General features: G+C 54.5%; 1 protein-coding gene across 1 annotated transcript in view; it reads right to left on the bottom strand.

Annotated features, from left to right (window-relative positions):
• Nucleotides 1-4,501: 4,501 nt before the first annotated feature.
• Nucleotides 4,502-11,157, bottom strand: part of LOC142921851 (mutS protein homolog 4-like) — a 33,614-nt gene continuing 26,958 nt past the window's right edge. Inside the window, exons 18-21 of the mRNA XM_076063185.1 lie at nucleotides 9,972-10,100; nucleotides 9,636-9,873; nucleotides 6,255-6,343; nucleotides 4,502-6,159 (exon numbers count right to left, since the gene is read on the bottom strand). Coding sequence (XP_075919300.1) covers nucleotides 5,968-6,159; nucleotides 6,255-6,343; nucleotides 9,636-9,873; nucleotides 9,972-10,100 — 648 coding nt within the window. The 3' untranslated portion in view covers nucleotides 4,502-5,967. The remainder of the gene's footprint in view (nucleotides 6,160-6,254; nucleotides 6,344-9,635; nucleotides 9,874-9,971; nucleotides 10,101-11,157) is intronic.

Genomic DNA, 11,157 nt, shown 5'->3' with positions numbered 1-11,157 from the left:
GATTCAGAGGACAAATGGATGAAAGTGTTTTGGTCGGATTAGACCAAAATGGAGCTCTTTGGCATCAACTCAACTCGCCGTGTTTGGAGGAGGAGGAATGCTGCCCATGACCCCAAGAATACCATCCCCACCGTCAAACATGGAGGTGGAAACATGCTTTGGGGTGTTTTTCTGCTAAGGGGACAGGACAACTTCACCGCATCAAAGGGACGATGGACGGGGCCATGTACCGTCAAATCTTGGGTGAGAACCTCCTTCCCTCAGCCAGGGCATTGAAAATGGATGGTGGATGGGTATTCCAGCATGACAATGACCCAAAACACATGGCCAAGGCAACAAAGGAGTGGCTCAAGAAGAAGCACATTAAGGTCCTGGGGTGGCCTAGCCAGTCTCCAGACCTTAATCCCATAGGAAATCTGGAGGGAGCTGAAAGTTCAAGTTGACAAACGTCAGCCTCGAAACCTTAATGACTTGGAGAAGATCTGCAAAGAGGAGTGGGACAAAATCCCTCCTGAGATGTGTGCAAACCTGGTGGCCAACTACAAGAAACGTCTGACCTCTGTGATTGCCAACAAGGGTTTTGCCCCCAAGTACTAAGTCATGTTTTGCAGAGGGGTCAAATACTTTTTTCCCTCATTAAAATGCAAATAAATTTATAACATTTTTGACATGCGTTTATCTGGATTTTTTTGTTGTTATTCTGTCTCTCACTGTTCAAATAAACCTTCCATTAAAATTATAGACTGATCATTTCTTTGTCAGTGGGCAAACGTACAAAATCAGCAGGGGATCAAATACTTTTTTCCTTCACTGTATGTGTGTATCTCTCTCTGTGTGTCTCTGTGTTATCAGCAAAAATGAACGCTCTGAACTCGCGAATTTAAAAAAAACAGAAGTGATATAGTCATCCTCTCAGCCGATAAAGGCAACGCTACTGTTATTATGGATAAAGATTCATACAACAACAAAATCCAGAATCTGCTCAACGATGGAAGTTACTCAAAAATAAAAAAATGACCCTACTAATAGCCTAGCGATAAAAACCAACAAGATCATCACAAGTTCGACCTCCCTAATCGACCCAACTAAACGTCCCTCCCTAAAACCTTCTGCTGCAAGACCCCCTAGATTCTGTGGTCTTCCCATGATTCATAAAGAAGGCACCCCACTTCGACCCATCGTATCCACGATCAACTCCCCTACCTATAGACTAGCCCGTTTTCTGTCAGATACCTTGCTGCCTTTCACTGGCAAGACCACCTCAGCAGTACTTAACTCAGCCCAATTGGTCTCTATGGTCAAAGACGTTGTACTGTCCCCTGACGATATCCTTGTCAGCTTCGATGTGGTCTCTTTGTTCACCAAGGTCCCAGTACCTGACACCATTGAAATAATTGAAAATTTAGTCCAACATGGACTAGACCCGACACACCTGCACTGGTTAGGCACTGCCTCAACAATACCTACTTTACTTGGAATGGCTCCTTCTACAAACAAAATGAGGGTACCCCCATGGGATCCCCCTTATCACCAGTGATAGCCAATATTTTCATGGAGAAATTTGAATCAGACGCCATCCAGACTTCCACCCTCAGACCTTCTCTGTGGAAGAGATATGTGGATGACACTTTGGAGAAAGATGGCAAGCTACCATTCTTAGATGTTCTGTTTGAGAGGAGACCTGATGGCTCATTGGGCCATTCTGTCTACAGGAAACCCACCCACACAGATTCCTACTTGAAACCTGATTCCCACCACCACCCAGCCCAAAAGAATTCTCTCATCAAAACTTTATACCATAGGGCTCATTGCATTTCGGACCAACACCACCTGACCAGTGAATTAAAACACGTACACCTGGCCCTCAAAAGGAATGGTTAGTCTGACCGTACCATCCGCCAAGCTGTCTCTCCCTCCATACAGAAACAACCACTTGATACTCCGGTCAAAACCATCACACTTCCATATATAGCAGGCGTTACTAAAAAGATTTCCAAAATTCTAAACAAACACAAGATCCAGGTCCGGTTCAATACAGTACACAAAATTCGTGATCTGATCCCATCCGTGAAGGATGTCATTCCTGATTTACAGTACCCCGGGGTTTACAAATTGAGTTGTACCTGCGGTGATTGCTATATCGGTGAGACAAAGCGACATGCCTCTGACCGAATTCGCGAGCACAAATCAGATTTGAAACACGGTAAAACGAATTCTTCTGCCGTGGCTGATCACTGTTACAACGCTGTGGGGGATCACAATATAATTTTCTCCGATACCAAGGTTCTTTGCAAACCCACGGGCTTTTATCAGAGATTTGTTCATGAAGCAATTCAGATCTACAAACACAGACACAATTTCAACCGAGAGGATGGTTTCAAATTAAGCAACCATTGGAAAGATTTTCTAAATCGAACTAAACATTAAACTAATTTCAATGGTACAGTATACTTTTTCAAATAGTGGTACACCAAACTTTTGCAGCTCTTATAAATTCCCTTCTCACACCATCAATAGGTAAACTCCCCCCCCCCCCCCGCGCCAAACGGCAAGTCCACCGGCACGTACACCACCTCTTTCCGAAAATCCGCCAATCAAATGCTAATTTTTATGCTAATTTCTTTGTCAGAACACCTTGTTTGCTCGCACACAGTTTAAAGGTCCGCTGTCTGAGCGTGGTTGTGTTTCGCTAAATTCTCCTGTTTGATGAGTACTAGGTGCCTCGGTGAATGTATATGCTCTAACTTTAACATAGCTATTTCTGTGACCAGTTACAAGCTAATCACTCAGCTATTTCAATGCTAAATTCCATGCAAATTCCTTTGTCAAGGGGTACCTCTGCGGATGTGTATACTTTAACTTAGCTATTTCAATGAGCCATTTCAATGCTAAATTATATGCTAATTCCTTTGTCAAGGCGCTTGGTGTTTTTCTTCTCACACAGCTTAAAGGTCGTGATCTAAGCGTGGCTTCTTCCACTCCAGCGCTGTCCTCCAGACAGTCTCGTCCCTTCACCTGATGAAGGCCGCTTGTGTTGTGGCCGAAACGTCGTGATTTTTTGTTATTTTATTTTCAACTACGTGACTTTACCCAATAGAACCAAGAGTATGGATCCTAGCAGTCACGAAAGCTTTAAATCTAGAATGCATTTAATAACCCAACTTGTTTCTGTGATACTGTGCAAGCCCAGAGTTAATAAATACTCGTCAGGGCGCTTTGTCCGAGCTGTGTGTGTGTGGCGCTGACCCCTGGTGACCAGCACAGAGGGCACGGCACGGAGCCACAGCAATTCCACCACAGCTGTTGACGACCACGCCTTGTTCAACACCACACACACGTGACTTCCTCCTCATGCACCTAGCCTGGCACAGCAGTACAACACACACACGTCACCTGCTGGGTCTGTCACGTGACTTCATGCAACTAGCCTGGCACAGCAGTACAACACACGGCACCTGCTGGGTCTGTCTCTGTCACCTCCTGGTGCACCTAGCCTGGCACAGCAGTACAACACACACGCCACCTGCTGGGTCTGTCACGTGACTTCCTCGTGCACCTAGCCTGGCACAGCAGTACAACCCACGTCACCTGCTGGGTCTGTCTCTGTGACCTCATGCACCTAGCCTGGCACAGCAGTACAACACATGGCACCTGCTGGGTCTGTCTCTGTGACCTCATGCACCTAGCCTGGCACAGCAGTACAACCCATGGCACCTGCTGGGTCTGTCTCTGTGACCTCATGCACCTCGCCTGGCACAGCAGTACAACCCATGACACCTGCTGGGTCTGTCTCTGTGACCTCCTCATGCACCTAGCCTGGCACAGCACTACAACCCACGGCACCTGCTGGGTCTGTCTCAGTGACCTCATACACCTAGCCTGGCACAGCAGTACAACCCATGGCACCTGCTGGGTCTGTATCTGTGACCTCATGCACCTAGCCTGGCACAGCAGTACAACCCCGGCACCTGCTGGGTCTGTCTCAGTGACCTCATGCATCTAGGCTGGCTGATTTTAACGACACAACATTTATATATTTACGCCATCTAAACCAACAAAACCTCTATTACGGACTCAATCACTCACTCGGCACTCACTCACTCAGCCAGTCACTCACTCAGCCAGTCACTCACTCAGCCAGTCACCCACTCAGCCAGTGACTCACTCAGCCAGTCATTCACTCAGCCAGTCACTCACTCACTCAGCCAGTCACCCACTCAGCCAGTCACTCACTCACTCAGCCAGTGACTCACTCAGCCAGTCACTCACTCACTCAGCCAGTCACTTAGCCAGTCACTCTGCCAGTCACTCACTCAGCCACTCACTCACTCAGCCAATCACTCACTCACTCACTCAACCACTCACTCACTCACTCAGCCAGTCACTCACTCAGCCAGTCACTCACTCACTCAGCCAGTGACTCACTCACTCAGCCAGTGACTCACTCAGGAGCTCAGCTGCTTACTCAGTCGCTTGCTCACGAAATTACTCAATCACTGAGCCAGTTTGACAGTAAACTTTATGTTTATATATCCAACAACACAGCACGAAATAACATCATCGTCTGGCTAATCAGGACCTCCGTCAGCCTACCCCACACCACACAATGGTACCCACATGCTTACCCCTCCACCGTGGTGGTGGTGGTGCTGGAATTGGTGGTGGTGGTGCTAGCATTGGTGGTGTTGGATCGTGGTGGTGTTGGTGGTGTCGTTCAGTGGGTGTTAGCGGTGGTGGTGTTGGTGGTGGTGTCGTTCAGTGGGTGTTAGCGGTGGTGGTGTTGGTGGTGGTGTCGTTCAGTGGGTGTTAGCGGTGGTGGTGTTGGTGGTGGTGTCGTTCAGTGGGTGTTAGCGGTGGTGGTGTTGGTGGTGGTGTCGTTCAGTGGGTGTTAGCGGTGGTGGTGTTGGTGGTGGTGTCGTTCAGTGGGTGTTAGCGGTGTTGGTGGTGGTGTCGTTCAGTGGGTGTTAGCGGTGGTGGTGGTGGTGTCGTTCAGTGGGTGTTAGCGGTGGTGGTGGTGTTTATGGTGGTGTTGGTGGTGGTGTCGTTCAGTGGGTGTTAGCGGTGGTGGTGGTGTTGGTGGTGTCGTTCAGTGGGTGTTAGCGGTGGTGGTGTCGTTCAGTGGGTGTTAGCGGTGGTGTTGGTGGTGGTGTTGGTGGTGGTGTCGTTCAATGGGTGTTAGCGGTGGTGGTGGTGTTGGTGGTGTCGTTCAGTGGGTGTTAGCGGTGGTGGTGGTGGTGTCGTTCAGTGGGTGTTAGCGGTGGTGGTGGTGTTGGTGGTGGTGTTGTTCAGTGGGTGTTAGCGGTGGTGGTGTTGGTGGTGGTGTCGTTCAGTGGGGGTTAGCGGTGGTGGTGGTGTTGGTGGTGGTGTCGTTCAGTGTGTGTTAGCGGTGGTGGTGGTGTTGGTGGTGGTGTCGTTCAGTGGGTGTTAGCGGTGGTGGTGGTGTTGGTGGTCGTGTCCTTCAGTGGGTGTTAGCGGTGGTGGTGGTGGTGTCGTTCAGTGGGTGTTAGCGGTGGTGGTGGTGGTGGTGTCGTTCAGTGGGTGTTAGCGGTGGTGGTGGTGTTGGTGGTCGTGTCCTTCAGTGGGTGTTAGCGGTGGTGGTGGTGGTGTCGTTCAGTGGGTGTTAGCGGTGGTGGTGGTGGTGTCGTTCAGTGGGTGTTAGCGGTGTTAGCGGTGGTGGTGTTGGTGGTGGTGTCGTTCAGTGTGTGTTAGCGGTGGTAGTGGTGGTGGTGGTGTCGTTCAGTGGGTGTTAGCGGTGGTGTTGGTGGTGGTGTCGTTCAGTGGGTGTTAGTGGTGGTGGTGTTGGTGGCGGTGTCGCTCAGTGGGTGTTAGCGGTGGTGGTGTTGGTGTCGTTCAGTGGATGTTAGCGGTGGTAGTGGTGGTGGCGGCGTCGTTCAGTGGGTGTTAGTGGTGTTGGTGGTGGTGTCGTTCAGTGGGTGTTAGCGGTGGTGGTGTTGGTGGTGGTGTTGTTCAGTGGGTGTTAGCGGTGGCGTCAGCGATGTGCTCCAGCTCGTCGAGGTACCGCTGTCTCAGCGACCCCAGGTACGTGGCCAGGCTGGCTCCGTCCAGCCGCGAGTGTCGCGCCGCCTGGCCCAGCCGCGTCGCGAGGCGGTGGACGGCCGCTCGGCGCAGCACGGGCGCGGAGTCGGCCTGACGCTCCATCTGGGGGGGGTCGCGGAGGGGTCACGGGGGGGGGGGTCACGGGCGGGTCGCGGGGGGGTCGCGGCGGGGGTGTCGGCGGGGGTCAGCGTTGTTACCCAGCTCTTGCCGCCGATCCGAGCCAGCAGCCCCGTGGCGTCGCGCAGCAGGGAGGGCGGCAGCGATGACAGCGTGGCCATCTCCAGACCTGGACGCGGGGCACGCGGAGGGGGAGGGGGAGGGGGGGTGGGAGGGGGAGGTGGCCGTGAGACGCCGACCGCGTCGCGGAAGGCGACGGCTTCTTCTTCACGATATTTGAGGCGCCGGCGGCCTCGGCAGGGCCGTCCCCACTTTGTGCCGCGATGAGTTTTTCCGGGCCGAGGGGTTTCCCCCCTCCCACTACCGGGACCTCGCGGAAATGCTCGGCAAATCTGAAAACCTGTTCCCTGGGGGTCGGAGATCGGGTCACCGTTCTTTCCCCCAATGATGGTAATTGGTTGTGGCGCCGCAGGTTACTTTCTTGATGGGAGTTAAAGAGCGATTTGTGATCGCGGGCCACTGATGCAGACTCCATCTCCTCGGCAACCCGCGACCGCCACCCATCCTTGCGGCGCCTCGCGGCTCTCCGAACCTCCGAGCGAGGGCTGCGGTAAGCCTCCTCATTCTCCGCCGTGGGATTCTGTAGCCGATGATAGTGGGCCTGTCGCCATCCTGAACACCTCCTCTGTCAGCCAGGGTCTCTGGGGAGGTCTGGACCGCGTACCCAAAGCAGCCATTTCAGCTGCATGAGTCACAGTCCTAAACCTCGCCCATTTACCCTCGACATCAGGAGGAGTGGGGGACGATGCCAATCCCAGCCGGCAGAGCATGCCACTAAGGGTTTGAATGGGGTCCTGGATGTACACCCACCACCGGAGTGGAAGAATTGCAGGTGCATCTTACAGATTACAAGTCGATGGTCAGAGGGCAGATCAGCTCCACGGTAGGTCCTGGTGTCAGGGACATGGGCTCGCATCCGCTGGTCCGTCACTATGTAGTCCAGCAGATGTTCTTGCTTGGACCCGGCATGCATCCATGATGTTGTGTGGATGCACCGATGCCGGAACAACGTGTTGGTATTTACAAGCCCATGGGCTGCACAAAAATGTAGCAGCCTCCTGCCGTTGTTATTGAGCTGGTCTGGCCCATTCCTTCCAATCACTCCAGACCAGGTGCATCATGACCAACTCGGGCATTCACCCAACAAGATGACTATCCCGAGGGGCCACTTTAGCTCGCACCTGTGACAGGAGGTCATAGAAGGCATCCGACTCATCGGCCTTGCCTGGATCCCTCCACGGATGTTCGTCTTCGGTGGGGGAATAAGTAACCACGACCACCACTCCTCACATCCGGTTGTTGGGAAGGCGAGCCCAAAGTAGCCTGGGGCTTACAGCTTCCCACACCTCACCACCACGCTCCCACGCCCCCTTCATTCTTTTGTTTAGAAGAAGAGCCACTCCCTGTTGTTTGCCAGTCTCCTGCCGTGAGAAGAGGACTGTCCACCCCTCATGGTGGTAGGAGCCAGAGCCGGTCCACCGGACCTCCTGAATACCACAGAGATCCAGGCGGTACCGGTCCAGCTCCCGACAGAGGAGTGGCAGCCTCTCCTCCGCAGTGAGCGTTCGAACATTCCACGTGGCCACCCGTAGTGGTTTTTCGTTGTTTCTGGAGGAGCCCCGAGGGTAGATATTCAGTCTCCTGGCTCTGCCAAATGGGGTTTGGTCAGGAGACGTCATAGATGCCTGTCCCCCCGGGGCCTCCGGCACAAGCTTATTAGTTACATATTTCGGTTTAACTCGTGGTTTCGTGGTAATTAATTGAAGGTGGAAGGGTTACCAGCCCCTCGCACCTGTCCAGAGCCCCCGTTTAGCCCCTGTGGTAGACACATTTGCCATGAGGGGAGGAGCCAATCAAAATTGGATCTCCCCCCAAAGCACTGTCCACAACAGAGTTGCCTGTCCGGCACCGCGAGGAGGTAGGGGGTTGTTTTGCCGGACCACACACACACACATGTACACACACACACACACGTACACACACACACACGTACACAACAACAACAACAACAACCGCCATTCGCCACTAAGTGGCGGTGACGTCACCACGACGCTTGTGCCAGGCTATGTGCACCGTGAGGCCACGTGAAGTGTCGAACGCCCGCTGGCAGGAGGTCACTGGGCAGACCCAGGTGCCACGGGTCAACTGACTGAGATGACTGGCTGATGCACCACCTGTGCCCCCTACTGTGCCAACCTGCTGTGCTTTAGCCACCCGGCGCTCCGCTCGTTGTTCTGAGCATCGCTCCTCCGCCCTCCGTTGTTGTTGGAGGGCGACTGCCTCCAACTGCCCAGTAGCATCCTTCATGAGCCTCCTCCACAGAGGCCGATCTTGACACCGCTGGTACCAGTCATCGGCAAGTCCACTCAGCTCCACGTCCTCCTGTACCACATCACTCCATCTCTTCTCTAGCCCGTGCCGCGCCTGCTTAGCCCCCTCAATCCGGCCAAACAAAAGCTGTTTCGGCATGCGGGCTACATGACCCAGCCATCGCAGCCTTGCCTGCCGGAGGAGCTCACCGATGGGACCCTGCCCAGATCTTTCAAGGATTTGTGAGCTCCTCACACAATCCAGTCTGGTTAAACCCAGGATGGATCGTAGGCAGGCCAGCCTAAATGTTTCTAACCGGCGAAGATGTTCCACTAGGGGGGTCCACGTTTCGCAAGCGTAGAGAAGGGAGGGAATGACCGTGGCCGAGAAGACCTGAAGCTTAGTGCGGAGCGACAGACCAGGTAGCTTCCACACAGCGTTACGCAACCGATGAAAATATATTGCCGCTCGACTGATTCGGAGTGAGACCTCTGCTGTTAAACTGGAGCCAGTCATAAGCACACTGCCCAGGTATGGGAAACTCTCCACTCTCTCCACAACTGCCCCATCACCGATTGGGAGTTGTGGGGGTGTAGTGTCCGATGGTACAAAATACCCAGGCAGGTGCTTAGTTTTGGTGGGGCTGATGGTAAGGCCCCACCTCTTAGTGGCACGCTCCAGTCTCAGCAGCAGCGTCTCCAACTCCTCCTCTGACTGAGCAGCTATTACCAAATCATCAGCATACATAACGTGGTTGAGCAATAGGGAGCCATCCCTTGACCGCACCCGGGCATCGATTAGCCTCCCATTATATCTGTACCATATGGAGATTCCCCCGGTACAGCTATTGAAGGCTTCATGAACTACGTGGTCAAAATAGATGTTAAATAATGTGGGAGCCAGAGGACATCCCTGTCGCACCCCAAGGTGTACAGGGAATGGCTCTGACTCCCAGCCACGTAGTTTTACCCGGGCCCGCTCACCATCATGAAGGTCCTTAATGATCGTGAGCAGAGGGTCAGGTACTCCAAAAGCACGAAGAACACACACACGTACACATACACACACGTACACACACACACGCGTAGTACCGTAGTGCGTGTCCGGCGTGTGCCCCTGCACCAGCTTGTACGTGCACGTCACACGTGGCACCGTCCGCGAGTCGTCGGCACCAGCGGCTTTACCGTCACGACGGCCGGCCCAGGGCAGCTGCTGCTGCTGCTGCTGCTGATTGCGCGACTCCACCAGGAAGTGGCTGTTGGAGACGTTGGGGTAGAGGGTAGAGAGGTGGCTCAGCTCCAGGTGGTGGGTGGCGAAGATGGTGAACGTCTGGGGGGGGGGGGGGGGAGACACACAGGGGTGGTGAGGGTGGTGAGGGTGGTGAGTGTGAGTGGTGAGTGTGAGTGGTGAGTGTGAGTGGTCACCACCTTGCGCTGCAGGAGACACTCACAGACCGAGTGACAGATCCCCAGGGCCTCGTGGACCCCGGTGCCCCTCCCGAGCTCGTCGATGATCACCAGAGAGCGGTCGGTGGCTGTGCGAACTATGTAGTTCACCTGGGGTCATGGGGGTCACCGGGGGTCACCCACCCACTCACCCACACACACACCCACCCACTCACCAACTCACTCACTCACCAACTCACTCACTCACCAACCCACTCACTCACCCACCCACTCACCCACCCACTCACACACCCACCCACTCACCAACTCACTCACTCACCCACCCACTCACACACCCACTCACCAACCCACTCACCCACCTACCCAACCACTCACCCACCCACTCACCCACCCAACCACTCACCCACCCACTCACTCACCCACCCACTCACCCACCCACTCACCCACCCAACCACTCACCCACCCACTCACTCACCCACCCACCCACTCACCCACCCACTCACCCACCCAAACCACTCACCCACTCACTCACTCACCCACCCACTCACTCACCCACCCACCCACTCACCCACCCTCTCACTCAACCACCCACTCACCCACTCACTCACCCACCCAACCACTCACCCACCCACCCACTCACCCACCCACTCACACACCCACTCACCAACACACTCACCCACCTACCCAACCACTCACCCACCCACTCACCCACCCAACCACTCACCCACCCACTCACCCACCCACTCACTCACACACCCACTCACCCACTCAATCACACACCCACCCACCCACTCACCCACCCACTCACACACCAGCCCACCCACCCACTCACCCACCCTCTCACTCACCCACCCACTCACCCACCCACTCACACACCCACTAACCCACCCACTCACCCACCCACTCACCAACCCACTCACCCACCTACCCAACCACTCACCCACCCACTCACCCACCCAACCACTCACCCACCCACTCACTCACTCACCCACCCACTCACACACCCACCCACCCACTCACCCACCCTCTCACTCAACCACCCACTCACTCTCTCACACACCCAACCAACCACTCACCCACCCACTCACACACCCACCCACTCACCCACCCAACCACTCACCCACCCACTCACTCACCCACCCACTCACACACCCACCCACCCACTCACCCACCCTCTCACTCAACCACCCACTCACTCTCTCACACA

The sequence above is a fragment of the Petromyzon marinus genome, unplaced genomic scaffold (assembly GCF_048934315.1).
Source record: "Petromyzon marinus isolate PM22_M1 ecotype Great Lakes invasive population unplaced genomic scaffold, UKy_Petmar_22M1.pri1.0 PM_G_Scaffold_9, whole genome shotgun sequence".
NCBI lineage: Eukaryota > Metazoa > Chordata > Hyperoartia > Petromyzontiformes > Petromyzontidae > Petromyzon > Petromyzon marinus.
This window is presented reverse-complemented; position numbering and strand designations above follow the sequence as displayed.